This window comes from Molossus molossus, unplaced genomic scaffold, assembly GCF_014108415.1.
Source record: "Molossus molossus isolate mMolMol1 unplaced genomic scaffold, mMolMol1.p scaffold_m16_p_7, whole genome shotgun sequence".
NCBI lineage: Eukaryota > Metazoa > Chordata > Mammalia > Chiroptera > Molossidae > Molossus > Molossus molossus.
In genome coordinates, this window is record NW_023425401.1 from 15486394 (window position 1) to 15510362 (window position 23969).

The 23969-nt window shown below is 46.9% G+C and overlaps 2 protein-coding genes across 4 annotated transcripts in view; one reads left to right on the forward strand and one right to left on the reverse strand.

The window, feature by feature from the left end:
• The window catches only part of GSDME (gasdermin E), a 50448-nt gene extending 36112 nt beyond the window's left edge, over window positions 1-14336 (forward strand). Inside the window, exons 6-10 of the mRNA XM_036247016.1 lie at window positions 1274-1444; window positions 3315-3442; window positions 5169-5364; window positions 10248-10321; window positions 13493-14336. Coding sequence (XP_036102909.1) covers window positions 1274-1444; window positions 3315-3442; window positions 5169-5364; window positions 10248-10321; window positions 13493-13726 — 803 coding nt within the window. The 3' untranslated portion in view covers window positions 13727-14336. The remainder of the gene's footprint in view (window positions 1-1273; window positions 1445-3314; window positions 3443-5168; window positions 5365-10247; window positions 10322-13492) is intronic.
• Window positions 14337-22382: 8046 nt separating this feature from the next.
• The window catches only part of MPP6 (membrane palmitoylated protein 6), a 40371-nt gene continuing 38784 nt past the window's right edge, over window positions 22383-23969 (reverse strand). For 2 of the 3 annotated variants that reach the window (XM_036247426.1, XM_036247425.1), the window contains exon 13: window positions 22383-23556. In XM_036247426.1, coding sequence (XP_036103319.1) covers window positions 23380-23556 — 177 coding nt within the window. In that variant the 3' untranslated portion in view covers window positions 22383-23379. The remainder of the gene's footprint in view (window positions 23557-23969) is intronic. The other variant, XM_036247427.1, reaches the window with a different exon arrangement.

Consider the following 23969-nt stretch of genomic DNA (forward strand, 5'->3'; position numbering starts at 1 on the left):
ACGTGCCCCGGCTAGAGTGCTGGTGCCATGGACTCCTGAGACACCACGGGGCCAAGGCGCTCGGCCGGGTTTGAGGCTGTGTGAATGGTCATGGTCCCTGTCCTCGGGGAGTGAAGTCGCCACCTGGGGAGGTCTACCCTGACCCACCTCGGTGCCTGGTGCAAAGGGTGGAGCGAGCTGGGGTGGGGGCGCCCTGGGTGCTCCGTGGGTCCATGGGCGAGTAAATGAAGGATTGTTTCATTTGTCTCTCAGCCATTCTGCCCCTGGGAATGTCACCAGTGCCCACAAACCCGTGAACGTGCTTCTGCCCCTGCCTCCCACACCACACGCAGGCTCAGGTCTTATCCGCAGCCTGTGCACATGGACGATTCAGCAGCACAGAAAGGACCCCAAGTCACGAGGTCATTTATGCTTTTGCTCAGCAAGGACATTAGAATGGCCACATTTTTACCTACGATTCAGATCCCTCAGTTGGGTTCTCAAATGTGGAAGTACATAAGGAAATGTTTTTATTATGGGACAGTTCACATACGTTCAGAAGGAGGGATAATAAGGTAACGAATCCGCATGTGCTTCCCGCTCCAGGAATGAGGCAACTTCCTGCCTCACAGGCAAGCTGGGCACCTGCCCCACCCCCACTCAGCCGCTCGAAGCAAATCCTAGGCCGGCTATTGTTTTCTCTCTACAATGTTCCAGTATCTCTAAAAGTTAGGCTTTAAAAAAGAGTAGTTTTGCCTTCACACGGCTTCCAGTAGAATATATTTTGTGTCTGGATTTCTCACTCAGCATGTTTGAGATTCATTCATACAATTGCAGAAATAAGTTCGTGTGTTTTGCTATGCATTCCATTTATTAATGAAGCAAGGCTGACTCTTCTTTAAGAGAACCGGGCACCATAACCACGTGTGCCCCTAAGTATAGCGTCAGTGATTCTGTATGACCATCAGCGCAGTCAGATCAAATTCGAATGTCCTCCGTCCCATTCACATTTGGTGAGTTCTGTTTGTGTAGAGTTGGCCTGTCAGGTTCAGGCTAAGGAAAGACTTCTGATGTGTGCAGGATCACTCGCAGCCTGTTCGAAGAGGACAGGAGGGTCTCACGCTAAGAACCACTTCTCCTGTGTTTGGGGAAGTAGATGAGTCTTGATCAGACAGCGTGGTGTGTGCAGGAAGCGGGTTGATTGGGGGTGGGGGGTGGTCGGCCTCCCTGCCCAGCCGAGTCAGGGAAAGCCGGGTCGATCCGTGTGGACCTGGACTCTTCTCCTGGGTTGCAGAACTCTGCCTCCTGCAAGGGAAGCATGGTGGCTTTGAGCGCGAGAGGAGAAGCGACAGCGACGCTATGTTCCTGGAGACCCTGCCCTTTCGAGAGTTTGCATTTCGGGACATGCCAGACGGCGGGCAGGTGCCGTCTGCTCCAGATGGACCACTGAGTGTTTTAAAACAAGGTAATGCCAGCAGGGTGGGGCATGGGGAGCTGATGGCCACTTGACCATTGTACCCCGAGATGATGTGGCCCTCAGGAGCGGTGACTCCAGTGACTTCACAGAAAGCATTTGAGAACAGAGAGGACAGTGCCTCCGAAGCAGGCCTAGTCCACTCAGGATTCACCTTTTCGGATATTAGGGCACCCCAAGTCTTGGGGGCCATGTTTTGAGAGAGGGGCCGGAGACCGAGGCGTGTACGAGGCAGGGGCCTGGCATTCTCTCCGTAACCATAGAAGCCGTACAGACCCCAAGAATAGCTAGTCAGCAGCCAGTTCCGCATCTGCTTCATTAGGTTCCAGGCTTTTGCCAAGACAGGCAAGGCTTTGTCAGCACTGCAAGATGTCTCTTGGAGGCTCTTTATCCACATGGCCTGAGGCCATATGGTGCCCTGGCATCCGGGAGGCAAGGGGACGGATGACCTGTGCCGCCTACAGCGATCCCTTCTGCTCCCCAGAGTGGTTTTAAAAGTTGGTGGGATTTTTGGGGGTGAGGAGGGCAGTAGTGTTGTATAATATAGGAAATGAGCAAAGAAGAGGAGAAACAAAGAGCTGTGTGAGAACTTAGTACCAAGAGCCCGGAGCAGCTCGGAATATGCTCTGGCTTGAAGGGTCAGCATTAGGCCCACCAGTGGGGCTTCAGTGGGTCCCAAGCCAGAAGATGCATTTGTTTCTGTAGCAAAAATAGTGTTGGAAGGAATGGAGCGAAAGGCCAGCCTATGGTCAGGCTTCCCTGTCTCAGGCAGGCCCCTCCCCCGCCTCCTGCAGGTGGGTAACTGGGTGCCACTTTGCGCTCTCACTTAAGCACCGGTGACGTCACGTTAGAGGCACAGCAGCCGTGGCCCTTGACCTGTGCCACAGGGAGGCGACCAGAGTCTGGGCTGCAGCTTTCCTGGAACGTCCCTCCCCGTCTGTCCCGCAGGCTGGCCATTCCAGGGAGCTGGGGGTTAAGAGTAGGGAGGCAGGAGTCGGGTGGGGCTGGCCTGGCCCTGGTGCCCTGGGACCCGAGACCCACCAGGACAGCTCGGCCCTGCAGGCTGGGGCAGCAAAGACCTGGCTGTGCTTCTAAGGCAGCGTATGGATAAGTCATTACTGATGTGCCACGCTCCTCCCCAGGGGGCTGTCCACAAACCTCGGCTGGAATTTGCCATCAGCAGAAGGAGTGCGTTTATGTATTAGTATGCACCCTACATACAAAAGCTTTTAAATCCCCACTGGGCTTGACTTACTACAAGCTTTCGGCTTTAAAAAAAAAAAAGAAGAAGATGATTTTAGGGAGAGAGGCCCAAGCACGCTGCAGAGGGTGTGAGCCAGCAGGTCGGGGGCAGCGGAGAGGAAAGGGGGCCAAGAGCAGTTGTTTGCCGTGAAAACGGGGTGCCAGCCCCTCTGAAGTGCATGCGTTACACACTACAGGACGCAGAACCCACCGTGTATTAGAAGAAAGGATTTAAAAGAATGTATTTTGCAATTTGCATGGCTCTGAATTGTTAAATGTACTGATGTTCAGTAATTCGGCCTTGACGATTTCCTTCTATAGAAAGAGGAACCTGGGTGACTTTTCTGGAAAGTAATCGATTAGACTTCATGTTGTAGTGAGTCCAGAAAACAGAGAGACGTCTGAAAGGAAGTGGGGCAGCGCCTGTTCTACCCCTGCCCCCCCCCCCCCCAGTAGTTTGACTGGTTATAAAAGCACGCAGGGTGGGATTGCACTCGCTGTCCTTCGGTTCCGAGTTCTACGACTGGCTGTGAGTCTGGAAGAACAGGGGACAGTCTGCCGTCCCTGTTCTGAGGCGCGCACAGCCGTCCTGAGCTCGGCGTGTCTGCTGCTTCCACAGCGACTCTGCCCCTGGAGAGGAATTTCCACCCCTTTGTGCAGCTGCCGGAGCAGCAGCGGACGGCGCTGAGCGGCGTCCTCCAGGCGGTGCTGTTTGATGAGGAGCTGCTCCTGGTCCTGGAACAAGTGGTAAGACCAGCGACATCCCGAGGCGCGGTGTCTCCCTCTTGGTGTCCTGGAGATGTGGATGGGCCGGACCTATTGGGACAAGGCTTTGAGCTGGGGATACAATCGTGTTTAAAATTTCCCCACTTCCCTCAAACCCTAAAGCTTCTTTTTTAGTCTTACTCCCAGGTCCTTAGTTTTCTAACTGCAGGAAGGTAGCCGATGTCAGGAATCTCAAGTGTGTATCAATTCTCTAGGGCCGCTGTAAGAAATGACCACACACTTCTTGGCTTAAAAGCACAGAAATGGACTCTCCTACAGTTCTGGAGGCCAGAGGCTGAAGCTAGGGTGTCAGCAGGGCCAGGTTCAGGGGAGAACCCCCCTTTGACTCTTACAGCCCTTGGTGGCTCCTGGTGTCCTTGGCTTGTGGCCGCTCCCGTGTGTGCTGTCTTCCTGTGGCCTTCTCCTCTCTGTTCTGTTTCTCAGGGGACATCCACCAGGGCACTTAGGGCCCCCCTCAACCTAGGAGGATCTCATCCCAAGATCCTTCCCTTAATTACGTTTGCAAACACTCTTTTTCCAAATATGGCCACATTCTGAAGCTCCAGGTAGATGTGTGTTTGGGTGGGTGGGTGGGGTCACTGCTCAACCCAGTAGAAGGGGGCTATGTGGTAGAGTCCAACAAGCCAACCTATTTGACTCAGGACAGATGGGAAAGCAGGCTTTTGTATTTTTCTGTTTGCAGCAGAAGGATTTTCTAGGGAGGTTGAGTTCCTTAACTCCTGGTTGTAGAAATGGCGAGGGACAGGCCAGCTACCAGCCTCCATCCCCCCCCCCCCCCCCCGACTCTCTGCTCTGGAGGATGCTGGGAGCTATAAACCTAATTTTTGCTGTAGTTGTGTTGTTTTTGATCTTTTTGTTTTTCTTTCATGCAGAGTTTGAACTCTGATGTTCTGATTTAATGCTTTATGGCTTCCAGGAGTGCATTCAAATTATTTTTCTCTCCGAAAACTGGATTGTGTCAAAAGAGCTTAGTGACCAGTGATGAAACCAGCAGTTGTTGAAACGGTCCAACAGCCAGGACATCCTGATGTTCTGGAGGATAGAGAGCTCGTGGCAGGGAGTGCTAGCCCAGGAGAACACAGATGTTGGAAAAAACCCAGACTTCTATTCCTAAAATGCCACCTTCCCAGAGGGAAACGTCAGACCAGCACCCCAGGGAAAGAGCACCGGCTGCCTGGGTGGTGGGCTGCTGGGCTCTCATACAAATGCAACTGGACGTGGAGGCCACAGTGGAGCAGGGGTAGTGCCAGGGTGGTGCCGCGGTGGTGCCAGGCAGCCTTGCAGGCAAGACCTCCCAGCAGGTCCCCAGCTGATGGATGAGGCTGCCCTAGGTCCCGTGGGGAATGTGGCAGGGGCTGGAGTGCCAAGTTTAAACCTCAGGAACCATGATGTGATGACTTTATGTTCCCCTCCTCGGCTCTGCAAGTAGTCACGTATTCCTGGTCCCTGGTCCCACCGGACAGACCCTGTCCTGGAAAATTCTACCCAATAGTTCCTGCGTGCTCCGCCCTGCCCCGCCCCGTTAAAGAATAGTCCTTTTCAAGTCGACTGTCTCCTTGCGAGGAATCTAACCTGAAGGATTACACTCCAAAGCACAGAGAGCAGTGTAGGGCTTGCAACGGGGTGGGTCAGAGGACCCAGCTTGGCCTCTGGCTTCATCACACTATCCCTTTCTCCTCTCCTGCAGTGTGACGACGTGGTCTGTGGCCTGTCACCCTCACTGGCGACACTGGGGGAGCTGAAGCCCCCACAGAGGCAGAACCTCACGGCCTTCCTGCAGCTGGTGGGGTGCAGTGTGCAGGGCGGACGTCTGGGCCTGGAGGGTGCGGGCAGCAAGCAGCAGCTCTTTTCTACGGCCTACTTCCTGGTCAGCGCGCTGGCAGGTACGGAAAACAGCAAGACCGTGGCTATGAAATCGCTTTGCTGACCACGGGGGAGGGTGGCGCCTGTGTTCCCCCGTTTCGGCAGCAGGGGGAGGGTAGACTGCAGGGCAGTGGACGGTCACGAGGTTGCCATGAAAAGTCCTAGCGCCAAGCGTGGCGGCCGGCGTGCTGCCAGCGCCTCCCTCTCCCCTCCCAGCACAGGAAAGCTGCTCCCAAAACACACCTGCCAGTCACACGTGAGCCGGCAGTGCTGGGGGCAGAGGCTTGCGCTTGGCAGCTGTTCCCTCCTCCAGTGTTTTGGTCCTTCTGATCCTCTTGTTCCTCTTGGCAAACTTACCGCCCCAACCGTTGCAGCCAGTAGCGCAGGGAGGAGCAGAGGAGTATGGGGTGCTGGCTCAGCAGCTCCACAACTTCGGGGGTCCTGAGATGGCCCCCCAGGGGCACGGCCACCGCGAGCCCTGAGCCGGGCCGCCCCGTCGCTTCTCGCCCCCCACCCACGGCCCACCACGCTGGAGGCTCTGCTCTCCGGGGTCCTCCTGCAGGAGGAAACTTCTCAGGGAGGCACGACGGGCAGTCGGCCCATCTCCTGGTCCCAACTTCCCTTAAGGGGGTATTAGTCAGGGCACCGAGTCCCTGATGCAGTCACGGTTTCCCCCTGCACCGCACAGGAACAGAGGCCTAGGGGTCTCCAGTTTCTAATGAAAAACGAGAACGCCGCTCCCAGACCTATACGCCGACGCGTGCGCGCGCGCTGTCTTGTTCCAAGTCAGATGGAAGTTTCGGCTGGGACAGGACGTGAGACAGAGCCTTTCCCAGGGTTGAGGTCAGTGGATCAGACGGTCTTGAAGCGCAGGCACTGCCTGTGGCTGAGCCACAGGCCCGAGTTCACCAGCCCGCGCGAAGCCCTTTGGAACACGCACCGAACCATTTCTGGGGGAGGCTGGTCCGCGCCAGCGCCCTGCGTGCACCACAGCGGGTTGGACACGCCCGCAGCTCTCTGCGTCCTCGCACTCAGGCGGCCCCCTGGCGCTGCCCCGTGACAGGAGACTCAGCTGCTATTGCTGAGCTGGGAGCCGAGGGGTCCTTACATCTCGAAGTGCAGCCGAAAATACGCGCGGCCTGTTTCTAAGCCAGCAGTGCCCTTGGGCCTCTCTGAACTGAGGTCTCATTGGTGCTCCTGTTAATCCCCAGCCCCTTCCTCTCCAGATTCCGGGGACAGTGTTGGAACGGAAAAAAACGGCCTCTTCTCGAGGCCTACTTCCAGCTCTCTACATAATAACACCAGTTTTGGCTTCATAGGCTTAACTTTTGTTTTCTAATTGAGACATAATTGACATATAACATATTGATTCAGGTGTACAACATAATATCTGTATGTTGCAAAATGATCACAACGTCTACTTAACATACATCACCATACATAGTTGCAAAACCTTTTCTTGTATTGAGAACTTTGAAGATTTACTCTTAGCCATTTTTAAATATACAATACTAAAGTCATCATGTTGTACATTACATGCCCATATTTTAATTAAAATGTTTTTATTGAGCCCTGGCCAGTTTGGCTCAACGGTTAGAGCATCGACCCGTGGACCAGAGAGTCCTGGGTTTGGTTCCCACTAAGGGCATGTACCTCGGTTGCAGTTTGTCCCCAGCCTCGGTTGGGGTTGTGCAGGTGGCAACCACTCGATGTATCTCTCTCACATCGATGTTTCTCTCTCTCTCTCTCTCTCTCTCTCTCTCTCTCTCTCTCTCTCTCCCTCCCTCCCTCCCTCCCTCCCACTCTATCTGAAGGTAAATGCAAAAAATGTCCTCGGGTGAGGAGGAAAAAAAATGGCACGATTTTCTTCTTTATTATGGCTTAATACTATTCCAATGTATATCTATTGGTGAATACTTAGGTTTTTTCCCCCATATCTTAGCTATTGTAAGTAATGCTACAATGAACATGGGGGTGCATATATCTTTTTGAGTTGGTGGTTTAATTTACTTTGGATCTATATACCCAGAATTGGAGTTGCTGGATCATATGGTAATTATTTTTTTAATTTTTTGAGAAACCTCCCTACGGTTTTCCAAAGAGGCTGCACCAATTTACATTCCCACCAACAGTGCATACAGATTTCCTCAACATCCTTGCCTCCATTTATCTCATTGTGGTTTTGATTTGAACTTCTGATGATGCCGAATGCCTTTTTATGTACCGCCTGGTCATCTGTTGTTGTCTTTGGAAAAATATCTATTTATATCCTCTGCCTATTTTTTTGCTATTAAATTATACGAGTTCTTTATATATTTTAGATATTAACCTCTTATTAGGTGATTTACAGATATTTTTTTTCCCATTGAGTGGGCTGCTTTTGGTATCAAATCCAAAAACATTGCCAAGGAGCTGTCTTATGTTCAAATCTTTTATCTATTTTCAATTAATTTTGTGTAAGGTAGTGGTCCATTTTTCCCAACACTATTTAGTAAAGAGACTATCCTTTCCCCCTTGTATATATTCTTGGTTCCTTCCTCATAAATTACTTGGGTTTAATCTAGGCACTCTATTCTAATCCGTGTGTCTGTCTATGTGCCAATACCATATTACTTTGATTACTATAGCTTTGCAATATAGTTTAAAATCAGGGAGCATATGGCCTCCAGCTTGTTCTTCTTTCTCAAGCTTCCTTAGTCTAGTTGGAGTTTTTGTGGCCCCATACAAATCTTAGGATTGATTGTTCCACTTCTATGAAGAATGCCATTGGAATTTTGATAGGGATTGCTTTTGGTGGTAAGGACATTTTAACAGTATTAATTCCCCCAGTCCATGAGCATGGAATATCTTTCCATTCATTTGTGTCTTTTACAATTTCTTCATTAATGTCTTCTAGTTTTCAGTGTATAGCTATTTCCCCTCCTTGGTTAAATTTATTACTGGGTATTTTATGCTTTTTGACACAAATTTAAATGGTATTGTTTTCTTAATTTCTCTTTCTGATAGTTTGTTATTAGTATATAGAAACACAACAGATTTTTGCATACTTATTTTGCATCCTGTAACTTTACTGAATGTATTAGTTCTAATAGAGTTTTAAGGACTTGACCATAATAGCATATCATTTGCAAACAGTGACATCTTTACTTCCTTTCCAATCTGAATGCCTTTTATTTTTCTTGCCTAATCGCTCAAAGCTGGGTGTTGGGGGAGCTTGTCTCTCTGGTGTAGGTGGGAGCCCAGTGTCGGGTTTAACCCTTCGTGCTCCCGGCTGTGAGTTCCAAGCAGAGGGTGGGGGTTATGGCGAGAGTGCCTCGCCTTTCCTACCGGCTTCCGCGTGGGTTTGGTACATCCATGGAGGAGGTGAGTTCAGGATCTATGTCACCGTCTTGTACTGGCCTCCTTGTGTTGAACTTGTTTCAAGCTCTCGAGCCCCAGCCTCTGGCCTGCCTCCTGTACCACTCGGACCTTCAGACCGAATGCCCCAGGCCTCACTTGTAAAACAGTCAGAATAAGGAAGAACAATACAAATAAATCATTTCCATTCGAGAAACAGCGAACAAGCCTATGCTGAGTGCTGCGTTTTAGACACCGCTCCATGATGAGGTAGAAAACCAGTCTCACCCTCAAGGAAATTAGTAAAATAAAATTAGTTGGTAGATTTTGTAAAGCAGATGCTGTTCTTTCATTCCCCGTGGCCCTAGCACCCTGCTCAAAACAGTGAATGACCACCTGAGCGAAAGAGGACTCAGGGACCTCCTGAAAAATTAGGGGGTGGGTGCACGAGCAAGTCATTGTGACAGGCCCAGCCAGGACTTCATCATGTCCCAGGTGACCTTTCCACTAGGCCCCTGTCTTATCTTTCGGATTTGGGATAAAGGCTTCCTTGAGAAGCCTTGAAAACTGTGGCCCCTCATTGTAAGCAAAGGCACAAACAACATCTCAATGCAATTTCAGGGGTTCTCTAGCAGGATTACCCCCTGGGGCCACCCCATCCTCTACCAGCCTTCTGTTGGGAATGGACGTGTTCATCGTATTCTGCTAGGTCACAGCCTGGGTGACACACCTGTTTATAAATAAGGTGCTAATGAATGCAGGAGGCGGAGGGATTTCATTGGTGGCCCCTGGGCCAGATGATTCAGCAGGTGACTCTTTTGCCTTTTCAGCTCAAAGGCTGTGTCCCGAGGGAGTGAGTCCTTGAAGGGACTGGGAGGTGTTTAGAATCCCTGTTGAACAGCACTGACCTGGACGGCCTTTCCCTGGGGCTTGACCGAATCTTTCTGGGTCCCTGGTGTCCGCTGTGCCATCCCTTCATCAGGCCACGTTGCATTCTTCTCCTAAACTGACTACAGGGCCCTGGCCGGTTTGGCTCAGCGGTTGGAGCGTCGGCCTGCGGACCAGAGAGTCCTAGGTTTGGTTCCCGCTAGGGGCACGTACAAAAAAAAAAAGAGTTAAAAATGACTACAGGGTTCTAAACCCTGGTCACGATAGTTTACTCAGCTCTCTGACATATGCCCAAAAAAGTCTATAGTTGGTCACCGGAGGAGACATGCTCAGAGAGGTGTATCCAAGGTCACACCCCAAATATGTAGTGGGGCTTAAACATACCTGTTTGGCCACCAAATTCCAGGCTCTTCCTACTTTTCCCTGAGTCTGTACAGTTCGTCCTGCTGGGCACACTGATGCCAAGGAGCATCCCTGGGGAACACAGACCTGGTTCCCACAGCCATTTTCTCACAGACCGTTCTTTGCCGCCCATTTGGCACCATTCACCCCAGTTACGGAGAGGGGACTGCCTGGCACCTGGAGGGCACAGCCGTGTGAGCCAGGCGCAGTCCAGGGCTGGCTGTCCCCACGGGTGCTTCGTTTATTTCTGACAGTGACTGGTTTTTGTCTTCTACAGAAATGCCAGACAACACAGCAACTCTGCTGGGCACCTGCTGGGAACTCCAGGTTATTCCTACTCTGTGTCACCTGGTAAGGCACCCCCCAGAAGGCACCTGGGTTGGGCAGGTGGAGGGACGAGGAGGAGGTGGACACCGAGCAGCTGAGGTAACACGTCTAGGCTTTCTCATCCACAACAGCCCTTCAAAATAGGTTAAACAGGTATTATTATTAACTCCACTTTTCACACCCACCTACACCACAGGAAGACCGAGGCCCAGAGAGAGAGGATTTGTTCAAAGAACTTGCTACCAAGGCTAGGACTTGAACCTTGTCTTTAGACACCAAGCCTCATGCTTTTTTCTCGTCTGGAGAAAATTTGGGCCACATTGTAAGGTGCAACACTGCAAGGAAGGAGTTTGACCCGTTATATTTAGCTCTGTACCCATTTCACAGGGAAGGTAGTACTCAAGAGGACAGCCGTCTCAGAGAGACACTTTACTCTCTCGTAGGACTGTCATCAGACTTGTGCCCTCCGGGAATGTCATGGCAACAGCAAGAGTTAGAGAATGATGAGTTTAGCCCTGAGACTCAAGATGAAGCTTTCCCTTTTGAAATTACAAATTGGGTCATTAATAGAGGGAACTATCAATGGGCTGCCTCAGCCACCCCAAGGGGGCAGCTCGGCCGGGGGCGGAGTAGCAGAGCATACCTGCCTGGCTCGTGTTAAGGCCTGGTTTCTAAGGACCAGCAGATATCAGGCAGACGGCCTAGCGAGGGCCCTGAGTGTTCCCTCCCCCCTCCCCCCAGGGAGATTTGAGCACTGTGGTTCGTGCCTTTGGCGCTTCTCTGCACAGGAAAGGATCTGAGGACTGCAGCGAGGCACCGTGCCAAGCAGCAGTTTAAATGTCATTCACAACCAAAGGCAGATTCCACCTGCCAGGGGAATGCTGCATTGCTGTGCTTTGACCACAGAACCCGAACTACTTGGAAATGTGCCGGCGCACGTGTCCTGTGGCCAGCTGAGGGCAGACGCTAGTGTGGGGTTTGGTTATGGAAACACTGCGCTTCATATCTGTCTGCAATGATGAGCTCGGCGGTAGGTCTGCCGTGGTAGCCCAGCTCCATTTTGTAACAACTGAGCACCTAGCATGTCCCTAGTTAGTCTTTACCAAGTATCTATAAGGTCATCGACTGCAATCAGAAATCAGAAAGTATATGGGAGAGAGAATACTGCCAAGACCGCATTAGGTAAGTCCCTCTCCCAACACGCTCATGCTTAGCTGACATCTTCCTTGCAGACCAGCTCTGCTGGAGTTGGACAAGTAGCCCTTAGGACACACTCCGAGCTCCAGCTTGGCTGCTATTCCCTGGTTCAAACTCCCCACCCACAAAGTCCTCTGTTTGCCTTCATGGGCTAAGAACTCATTTTTCTTTAGACCTCCTGGGCGTCTTCACATGACCTCCCTTAGATATTGCAACAACTCTTAAGACAGTGAGGTTCTTGCCTCCCCAGGAACTTGGGTATCATGTGTTTCTTACAGGCATTTACTTAGAATAGGGCACAAAAATCCACCTGCATTTCTGTCTGTTCTTATCTGGTGGCCAGAGTAACCTTGAGAGGCTTTCTGAAGGCCTTCTGGGAGGACAGTGTCAGACACACGAACACGTGTGCCGAACTGGTAAAAGAAATGGTAAGAAGGTGAGTTAGAATCACGGGTAGAGTGTTAATCTCACACCACCCTCCGGGTGACTCTTATTCCTGGAAGTGCGGGTTGGCAGCTGTTCGGAGAAGGAGGCTGGATGCCGCTCGGCACTTCTGCACCAGCCCCGGGGCTCATCCTTAAGCCCTGGGCTGCGGAGCTCGTGCCTAATCCACTCTCGAAGCATAAGCGGTGGTTTACCGGCTGGGCCAAGCGCTTAGGCCTGCGGTTACACTGCGTGAAGTGTATTTGGCCAGTCTGCAAGGTGCAGTTTTGTAAGGCTGATTTTGATAATAGACACCCAAGTACTTCTGTATTCAAATGAGTGCCGCCCGTCGGCCGCGGGCCAAGCTGCCTCCACTTTCCGTGAGGTTATTATTACTCTAAACGCTTCCGGAATTCTTTAGATTTGGTTAAAATTCATGCATCCTTTTTAGGCTTCATTTTTTTATCCTCACCCGAGGATATTTTTCCATTTTTTGTACAGATAGAGTGGGAGGGAGAGAGAGGAAGGGAGAGAGAGACAGAAACATCGATGTGAAGGGACACATCGAGTGGCTGCCACCCGCACGACCAACCAGGGCCGGGGACAAACTGCAACCGAAGTACATGCCCTTAGCGGGAACCGAACCCGGGTTTCTCCGGACCGCAGGCCGACGCTCTAACCGCTGAGCCAAACCGGCCAGGGCTTTTTTTTTTTTTTTTTTTACTTTAAAATGTACTCTCTACATTCCTAATCTGATCTGAATACCTGTTTACTGAAGATTAAAAAATAAAGTGTCACAGGCCCTGACCAAGATCCCAGAACGCTAAGTTCCTACTGTTCTCAGCGACCGCAGTGAGAACAGTGACCTCTCAGGAGAACTAACATTCATGCGGAACACGGAGGGTCTAGTTCCAGGCAGGGTAAGTGGTGACCACGACAGACCAGGCCCTGCTCTCCTGGACAGACCAGCGACTGTCGAGATAACTGCGGACCTAGTACACACAAGAAGACAATGTGCTGGTGGCTGTGGGTGGGGTGGATGGGTGAAGGGCAAGGCCCTTCTAATGTGGCATTTCAGCCGGCAGCGGGGAGCAGACGGAAAGGTCTGCATGGGACCCTGGAGGAAGAGTATCCAGGTCGCAGGAAGAACAAGGGCACAGGTTCTTGAGGCAGAAGCATAAGATAAACTATGGTGCCTACCCCTTCGAGGAGTTTGCGCAAGTGCAAATATTCTAAAATTTTCTTTAAAAACATCAAACAAGCCTTACATACTGCACTGCATGTACGAGAAGGTTGCATTCTGACCTTCCTGACCTACTGTGTTAATGGGGCTAGTAGCAGGCAGAGTTCAGGGCGTAGGGATTAGAGGACTCCAGGCGAACTAGAACCATCAGGCCTGAGATCCTGGCCCAGATATATCTTGTTACATATTGAGGCTTTCCTCCTCTATTTGGGAAGTTTGAATAGCAACTTAAATTTATTTTTTTCATAATGAGCTAGAAGTGCGTTACTGTCCAACAATGTGGATTTTCTGTAACGTGTTTAAGTGAAAGTGTTTCAAATGTGCCGTTTCAGCTCCGCGCCCTGTCCGCTGATGGAGAATCTGATCTTGAAGACTCAGCCCTGGCCCCTCTGAGGGATGCAGGGAGGTTTGGGATCGTGCAGCACCTGCTTGCCACAGCCGACATTCAGCTGGAAAGACGCCAGTCGTCCGTCAGAGCTGTCACCTGCAGAGTCCCGAACGTTTTCCCACTCATTCTTTACATAAGCCTGCATGGACTCCGCGCTTTAGGCAGAGCTCGTCAATAACGTCACAGGCGAATCCCAAGGACACGTTGCCAGCCAAGGCTGCGGACTTTTCAGCATCGTTAAGGTACTACTTTGGGGCTTAGGTCAAAGCCAAGTTAAAAGTTGATCAAGGAAATGAATTTGCAAGAATTCAAGCAGCAGTGACTTTTTGCACCGTGTATCACCTCGAGGTTAGCCACCAGGGTGCGAGCTAAACTCCAGCACCTGCGGAGCTGGACGAGGGCTGAGGAGTCTAAGCCAGCACACACTGACTTTTCTCCCTGCAGAAAAATGGCTCATCTATCACTTGTATTTCCCACTTTCTTCCTGTTATACAAAAGCAGATGGGTCTGAGACTTTGATCCAAAAATTCACTTTAAATCTTGAATGCTGTGGGAAAGCGATTTCTTTTCATTGAAGGCTACGTTATGGACGTGCTGGAAGCTCTGCAGGACAGAAATGAACCATGAATACCACTGGAGCACACATATTCTCCTAAATAAAATTACACTAAAAAGCCCAAGAGTGGGCCCGCTTCCTTAGGGGCCTGGCTCCATGCATTTTATTTGCCTTTGCCACGCTTCGGGGAACAGGCTAATTCTGTCGAGAACAACGTGCCGATCTCCCTTGCATGCTGGATGTTTAATTTGTAAAATACATATGATATCAAAGGAATGGTGTGTATTTTGCTTTTTCTTATTTTACATCCTTCTACTACAAACCGCCTGGACTGGCCCTGGTGCCCCGGGGTCCACTGCTAAGCCCTATTGCCAGAGTGTAATTTAGGAGCAGGGAGGAGGTGGGGACCAGGAGCACTGGCTGTTGGGAGAGAAACTTGTTACTCAATACATGGTTTTTACCTCATCATCATCTACTTCTCCCCTTCCTGCTCTTCAGCTTTTGATGAAAGCAAATAACCCTTTCATCACCTTTTAAGAATGAGGCTAAACCTCATGCAAAGTACTCATGACACATGAGAAGAAAAGGGTACAGAGGTGCACACTGTGGTGGCAACAGCATCAAAGAGCAGCACCTTGCCTGGGCCGCTTTGGCTCAGTGACTGGAGCGTCGGCCTATGGACAGGAGTTGTGGGTTCGATTCCGGTTAAGGGCACGTACCTCGGTTGTGGTTTGGTCCCTGGCCCTGGTCAGGGTTGTGCGAGAGGCAACCAGTTGATGTGTCTCTCTCACATCGATGTTTCTCTCCCTCTCTTTCTCTCCCTCACACTCTATCTGAAGATAAATGGAAAAGTATCCTTGGGTGAGGATTAAAAAAAACAAAAACAGCACCTTGTGCACAAACTGGAAAGGAACATGCCCAAGTGAACATGGAGCTACAATGGTGGCACAACCCACACCTTCCCCCTGGTTTCCTGAAATAAAATAAGTATACAGAACAAACCGCAGACAGAGTGTGCAACGTGAGTCTACCCGTGTGAAAAACAGATACACACATATCACAATCATGGGAAACCTCACAAGTTCACTAGAAACCCAATGGCGGGGGGGGGGGGTCCTTTGGGGAGAAGATTTAGAGGTGGGGATGAGGGTGGTTCACCCTTCTATTCCTGTTAGAATTTTGTATGCATTATCCTCCAAATAATAATAATAAAACTATACCAAAACACCAAAAACAAAAACAAAAAACAAAAAAAAAACAAGGAGAGATTTCAGACAGAAAGAAAATATGCCAACCCAGCCAGGGTCAAAAGCTTGGGTTACATCAAACAGGCAGCTAAGGCATTTTAGCTGTTTCTACAGTTGCCCTAACACAGGCCAGTTACCCCGACGGTGGCCTCTTAAAGGTGTCTGGGACCTGTGATCGTTACCTTACATGACAAAAGGGGACTTTATGGTGGCTTTAAGGTTGGGGACCTTGAGACGACAGGCTATCCTGGACGATCTGGGTGGGCCCCTCAAAGAAAGAAGGCAGAAGGGTCAGCGAGAGCGCTGGCCGAGGAGCACGCAGGGAAGGTTACCACGACAGGGTCAGTGCTGCTGGGTCAAGGAGAGCCGCCTGTCTGACAGCAGTGAGGACGTGGGGACACCAGCTCGGCAACTGCCTGGAACCAGTCGCCAGCGGCCCGCGAGCGAGCCTCCTCCAGGCCTCCGGAGGGGCAGGGAGGCCGACGCACCTCGGTTTTAGCCTGCTGAGACCCGTGCTGGGTTCGAACCCCAGAACTGAGATAACAAGTCTGTGTTTGAAGCTGCTAAATGTGTCATAATTGGTTACTGTGGTGACAGAAAACTGACAGGTAGTATAAGACGGAAGAATGAACTGCAGTAAGTCCTCACTGTTGATTAGGTTCTTGGAAACTGCGACTTGAAACAAAATAACACGTAACAAAACCTTTTTTTTTGTGGTATGTGCCCTTAGCGGAAACCGAACCCAGGACTCTCTGGGCCACAGGCCAACACTCAATAACTGAGCCAAACTGGCCAGGGCTGACAAAACCATTTTTACCCAGAAGCTAATTGATATAAACAGGAGTCAAAAAGTACAAGTTTGTACAGCCTATTTCCACTCACAAAAACATCCCCAAACTTATAGAGACTCTGAACACTTCAAATATTAAACAATGAAACAGATGTGAGCTATACAAACATTTAAGAAAGATGAATAAAAACAAGTATGAGAATGGTTTTCCAACCTGGAAAAACCAGTTCAGGGTTCCGGGTGGTGGAGCCTTTAAGGCAGCTGGGGGCTCAAGGGGAGACCAGCCTGGACAGGATGCCCTTCCATCGCAGGGCTACCCACATGCCACACAGACTGGGGCATGTAGACACGCCCGAACCCAGCATGCCCCTCTCTGGGATGTGGCAGGATACCAGAGCACCAGGGGAAAACCCGCGCAGACACGGCAAGAACTGCACACGCCACACAGACGATGGCCCCGGCCAGTAATTGATTTTTTCCCTCATCGTTAGAATGAAATGACACTGAGTGAAACAACAGTACTCGGAACTGCTGTATGTAACACCTGATGCTTTGGGCGACATCAGGAAGGCACTGGACGAGCCATTTCTTACGTATGAGGTGTGGAATCCCAGAATCCAGCTTGGGGAAGCACAGCGAAGTCGGCCTTCTGGAACGGGCTTCCTGGACTCACCCTGGTCCCCTGGCCAGCGAGGCGGGCCCACCCCCTCCTCACTGCAGGCCTGCGGCTGACCGGTACCGGCAGACTCGTCCTCCCCGCCAGGGCTGCTGTCTTGGTCGCTGGGAAGTGGTCCTGGTGTCACCTCGTGCGGTCCAAGCACAGCGGCCTTTTCTTAATCTTAATTAGTCTTCTCTGTCTTTGAATGTCTTCCCTTGAGTATGTTGTCTTTGAAACTTGGGCTGGTGTAGAGGAGACGTGGTTATTCTTTCCTTGTTAGAGAGGAGAGGCAGGTGAAAAATTTACCTATTTGTTTTGGTGGGAAAAACTAAATGACATTAGAGGCTTTTTATAAAAAACCATTAGCATTTTTTTTTTTTTTTAATCCTCACCTGAGGACATTTTTCCATTTTTTGTTCAGGTAGAGGGAGAGAGAGGAACAGAGAGAGAGAGAGAGAAACATCGATGTGAAAGGAACACATCGAGTGGCTGCCACCCGCACAACCGACCAGGGCCGGGGACAAACTGCGCCCTTAGGGGAAACTGAACCCGGGTCTCTCAGGACCGCAGGCCAACGCTCTAACCGCCGAGCCAAACCGGCCGGGGCAAAAAAACCATTATCATTTAAAGGAAGTTTCCAAAGCTAAGCTCATAGCCTCTGTATTTTATTATCTGTAATTCTACTTATACATGAAAACACTACATTTTTCCAATATTAAATATTTATTTCTTTTTACATACAAAAATATTTTACCAGGCATATGGAATTTCACAGATTGAACATTTCAGTAATTTTTGTTTTGGACAGCATATGGAAATACGTGAAAGGAAAAATGTTATAGGGACAGCTTCTGAAAAAGCAATACTTAATTGTACTGCAGGACAATTTTATTTATACAAGAACAGTCATGTTTCCTTTATACGGGAATTAGCAATACAATTAATTGGAAAGTAGTAGCAATTTTCACTTTTCAACTTTTCCATCAGAAATTTACTTTAGCGGCTCGTTCAGCTCTGATTTTTAGGTTGCTAACAAGATTTTGTCCTCCATTAAAAAAAAAAAAAAGTTCCACAATCACTTCACAGACTCGAGGTTAAAAAGAGCATGCATTTGTGTTCAAAATAAAGATGTACCAAAACGAAATGGGGAAGAAAATCCCCCAAAGAAGCTTTTCACAGCACATACTCATCACCGGCTCTAAGGGTGCTCAGCCCAAGATGTAGGAAATGACGGCCCGACCCCCGTGCTCCCCCCTGCACCGCGAAATCCAAGACACCCCTTCCTCTGCGGAGACGGGAGCCAGTTCCTTTCCCAAGGCAGCACCCAGCCAGAGGAAGTTCCTCCCGCATTCAAGAGCAGACGAGATGAGCCATTCCTCAGGTCTGGGTCTGCTGAGACTCGGGCGTCTCTCCCTTGGATCGCCTCTCCCAGAACACGCTGTGTGCTCCAAGCCGCGTGGCCACGCGCTCCCCATCCCTCCGGTTGGAGGGTAGGAGCAAGGCCACTTACAGCTGAGCAGCTTTCCATCTCCGCGCTTTTCCCCTTCCTCCAAGTTCCCAGGCCGCCTTGACTACGCGAGGAAAACCAAACTGCAGGTGGGGCTGCCAGATGCTTCTACCCCTGGCTTGCTGTTTCTGAAGTACAAGGACTTCAAATCCCAACTGTTAAAATGAGACCTTTGGGCTTCTGCTCTCTGGTAGCCTGTCCGGTGGGACAGGTTTACAAGCAGAGTATTTGATATTAACTGTAGATGTGTTCATTCAGTTTGTGCCGGAGATTAGAAAACAGTAAAAGCAAGTAGTGAAAAAAAGAGAGAACCGGCACCTGACGGACTTGGGTGTGTGGACGCAAGTCGGTTATCGTCATAGTGCTGCATCACCCATGAGAGAGAGGTCACTAAAATGCATTCCTGTCAGACTAGTGGTCCACTAATGACCTAACTGTGAATGTTTCTCCCTATTAGGAAAGACACCTTTTAAACTTAATACTATCAATTAAACAATATGGGCTGCGGTGAAAAGTTTCAGGCTAAGAATAGGGTAGGGCAGCTTTAAGGGGCAAAGATCAGCTTGTTTTGGATGGAAGAGTAGACTGGATTACTTCCTTAAAACTGATCGGTAAGTGGTCTGGTTGGCAGCAAGGACTTGCTAAGGGCTGGACTTGGAATGAGATTCTAAACTAAAATGGACCTCCTGCCCGGGAGTGGCCCAGGGCCACTGAGAGCAGAACTGACCCTCTTCTAGGCTGGAATGGGTCCTCAGAGCTGTTTTAAAACTGGAGATAAGATTCCAGAATAGTGTACATACACCATGTACTGTTAGCTCCAAAAGAGGCACACTTTAAAAGAACTAAAAGATAAGTAACTTCAATGTAAGCGAATTCATATAATAAACAAAGTAGCCTAATAAAGATTTTCTAGTTTAGCATTTGCCATATCAGAATTACAAATTACTTCTTGTAATTTAAGCTGAAGACAAGTATTAAGTTAGCCTTATTTAACAAATAGAATATTAAAAGTAAAGAGATATATAAATTTTACCAAGGGTCACATGGTCAGGAGTAAGAATTAGTATCTCAGTCAGTAGAAGTACACTGTCTCTATTTTTATCAAGGGAGAGACTATTTTAAAGAAAGTAAAGCAGTATATTGCAGAAGTGAAAACTATGCTTTTAAATTTGATATAATCATTTCCTTCACTTTTTGGTGGCTTAAGGACTCATTGTTTATTCTCTACACTAAATCATTCCAGGAACACAGAAAGTAACATGACAAATTATGGGAACTATTTTAAAAATTAATAAAACTTGAAGCTAACAAAAATCCATTTAAAAAATAATCTTACCTTAAAAAATTATAGAATTGTTATCTTCCTCAGGTATACAATATTTACATAAAAACTGATATGATGCTGATTAGTCAAAGGTATTCATCCTTCAGTTTGTGAATAACATTCACTTGTACTATATACAATAATCTAATCATTTAAAATACTGAATTTGTTCCAAAAACTCAAAATATATTACAGATGTTGTTACGTGAATTCTTACAGCACATCCTTTGCAACAAGAGGAGGGCAGGTACCATATCTCTAAACCTAAACTCTATCATGAATTCATTAGAAGGCTTAAGTATTTCCCAAGAGGTTTCCATCTAGGCCTCTCCTTTTTCCTTAAGGAAATTAAAGTTATAATGTTAATTTTATGGGCTTACTACTTCATTTATTTTTCAAAAAGGAGATCAGTACTTGACTCAAGGTAAGACCAAAGCCCTTTCAAACAATGTGAAAAAAGTTCCAGAATGTATAAGAATTTGGAAGTAATTACAAATTTAACAACACTAGTTATAATTACATGGGTGAATATATTTAGTTTTATTATTCATGGATTTTGGGAGAATTTTACATATTATACACATAGCTGTATACATATATTATATATATGGTGACTCAAACATATAAAAAATGACCTGCTATCTATATACATAAAATTTCAGGATTGCTTTTTCCATACTTAGTATAAAGGTTCATTACTACAAAATTATTGGCTCTCTAGACTGTGATTTCTGGAAAATGGAGTGTTGTTTCAGAAGTTTTTGTAAAAGCATGCTGTTAAGCAGATCATTATTTTGACCAATTTTCAAACTTTTATGTTTTCAATTCAAAATAATTGTACCTAATTCCATGGCTATCCATCTTGAAAATCAACCCCAATCACGATCATGACACTTGTTATATACATAGAAATACCAATTTAATAAATTTTAAAGTAAAGATCATCTTTTATTGTTATTGGGATATTCTGGTCAAAGCAGCTGGTATCTGGCCATAATCTGTAATGCCACGTTATTGTATTTTATTGCTAATTTGCTTTTTCTGAATTTGTATTAATAACCAATTTGTTCGTTTCAGGAACACTTGTCCTTATAAGCAATTGTAAATAAATTTTGCTAGATTCTAGAATCTAGGTTCAGGCTACTTTTGCTGTAGTCTTACTGGGTTTATGATAATGGCTTTTAGTAAGCTATGTTCAGCAATTGTATAGTTAGAGTTGGCAAAAGTAAATCAGGTCCTGATGTGTTGGATATTTGGTATTTCCCAAACATCAAACAGAAATTGAGAATGCAAAATCAAGGCATGGTTGTAATAAAGATGAAATTCTACTTATAACACATCACATATATTCCAGTAGATAGGGTTAAATTACTTATCCAGAGACATCAACTCTGGGTATTTGTATGTTTGAAAATAAAATACATTTATAAATGTATATTTTTTAGTTGTACATAAACAGTCATGCCCTGAATGTGATCCTCACCTGCCCCCAAGGAACGAACCCTCAGGTGCACCAGGGTACTGACAGGCACATCATGTTTCCCAAAAGCATAGGTGCACGTGCGCACGTGTGTGTGTGTGTGTGTGTGTGTGTGTGTGTGTGTGTGTATTTTAACAACTAACAATTGCTCAACATCACTTTTAACCATTTTCTCTTCAGTAAAGCTAATGACCTCAGCCCTACCCTCACTGTTGTGGGAGAATCTGCTGGTTCCTGCAGACGCAGCTGGGACTTGACTCTTCACTGAGGTACAACGAGCTTTGCTACATGTATTCTCTTCAACTCTGGCTTCTAGGCTGAAAGGAACTAAACTGCGTCGTTTTATTTCATATTAGGAAGGAGCTAGAGTGTATTGACTAATAGTTAGTGATGAGTATCATTTGTAATAGAAATAACTTCTTTACATGTAGACTATTTTCTAAATAATATGCATTTTATACCCTATAACAAAGCTAGAAATACATCTGATGTAAAAATCATCTCTATGTTGCCAAGATGATTGAAATAATTTGTGGATAAACTGTGCTGCTACAAGGATCCCAAAGCTGCTCAAAGATGAAGGCACACTGGAGAATGTGGAAATAAAATTTCTCTTAAAGTCTGCAGTGTCTTGAAACACTAAGTCATAGGACATCACCTCAACACTATGCTTGATTTCTGTTGCTCTGAGAAGCCAACAATGTGATGGAAATGTATGTGGTTTAAAAGTTATCAAAGTTATTAAAAGAATGTGAGCCATTTTGCCCCCCATTTCCTATCCTAGGACAAAGAATATGAATTTGTGTTCTGAATATGAAATTCTGGAATTAAAAAATACGTATGGATTTCCAATCTCAACAATACAAAAACTTGAGTTTTAACTGTGAAAAGACTTCAAACCAAGTGTGCGCACCTCTCCCCGCCACGCGTTCCCTCCTGCTCCGGCCCTGCTGCTCCCGGGACAGCCCTGGTGATGGGAAAGCAAACTCAGCAGCCGGCACCTAGCCTTTTAAGTGTGAGTACTTTTATGTGAAAAGCTAGCAGCAATATAAAATATAGCTGACTTATCCTAAAGGAAGGTATCAACTGCAGTGAATTTGGAAATTCGTATACATTAATGCATCTAGAGAACTGTTTTTTCCCTAATCATTAAACAAGTGCACTTCCTTACAGAAATGTAAAAAAACCACACACATTATTTAACATATATTATATAATACATACAATGCACATATTATATAATGTATATGTTATATATAGATAAAACAGCTGACAATTATTTCCAAATTTTAAAAATCATTCAGTGGATTGGTTTCTCAACACAACAAATCATACACACACCTTAATGATTGCATCATACTTCAAAAAGCACACTCAAGAGGCCTTTTTCTGCACCCCAGAAATATGCAGAGGCATTCTACAGCTGCTGACCATCTCTCTCCTAATAAAAAACTGTATGAAGAAGTAGGTTCATTTTTGTCAGTTTAACTTTTACTGTGAAAATAAATCAACTGTAAGGGTTACAGAAGGCACTCTCTGAGCCTGCCCAGCGCTGCGTGCTGTATACACGTTAATATCAGCTTGTCTTTGCAACAAATGAGAGTGCAAGGTACTGCTCTTCACTTCTTCACTGAAGACAGAAATGAAGGGGGAAAAACAATATATCTGTATAAATCAGAATGGACAGCCATATGTCTCTGAAATAACAAACTCTCATCGAGCAGACTTCTGAGGTCAGATTCGATGGTGGTAGACTGGCTGTGGCACTGGCATAAAGTTCTGCTTCTGTAAGAAAGTATATTAGGAAAGAAAGCCAATACCTACTATTTTCTCCCAATCAGAGTAACTGACCCTTCACTAGTTAAATATTGAACTAAATGACAACTTTACAAAACTATTTCAAGTATTCATTATCACAGTGAAAATGTGAGACCAATATTCCAATGAATGAGTTGAAAATTCCTGTGATGAAAAAGGCAAAGGTACTGAATCAAAACATATACAAAATGCTTCAACGCATTTCTTTATGTGATATGAATAGATTGTCCATAAAAAGTTAGAAAAATTAAGATAAATTATATATTAGTACACCTTCCCAACCACATTTTCTATAAAAATTCAGAATAGTGTACTGGTCATTCAATCTACACAGCGAAGATGCCTGGACTTGGCGGATCTTCTGTCTGCGCACGTATTTTCTCAGCAGAAGCTTTACTTGTTATAGTCACTTTCTAAAAGTTGTATTTTAATTGTGAACCTTATTGAATTATCAGTAAACCCAGCTGATGGGGACCCACTGTGGCTCCATTCTCAGTTTCTCTATGGCAGTTTGTAGTTTCTCAAAGGCTTTGTCGAGATTGTCATTCACGATGATCAAATCAAAATAGTGGTTGTAAGCTCTCTGAATTCGTGCACTTTCATCCACTGTTTTCTTCAAGTCAGAGTCCTGTCAAAGAGTTTTAAAAGGCAATGTTTTTATTATAATGTACATTTACTTGCTCAAATACCAACTCAAAGTGAACATAAGAAATAAGTAGGTTGGATACTTTACTGTGATGCTAATATTAATTCTCAAAATCTAGTCTTTTGGAGGTGATGGACATGTCCATTACCTTGACTACGATGGTGTCATGGGTGTATACATATGCTCAAATGTGTTAAGTTGTACATTTTCAATATGTATAGTTTATTGTATGTCAATCACACCTCAGTAAGTTGGGGAAAAAGGATTTAGAAGACATCAAGTACATGCAATGTGCTGACCTTATTTGGATCCTGATTTAAACAAAGCAGCTGTAAAAAATATTATAAATCTTGGGAAAATTCAAGTAAGGGCTGTATATTGATGATATTAAGAAG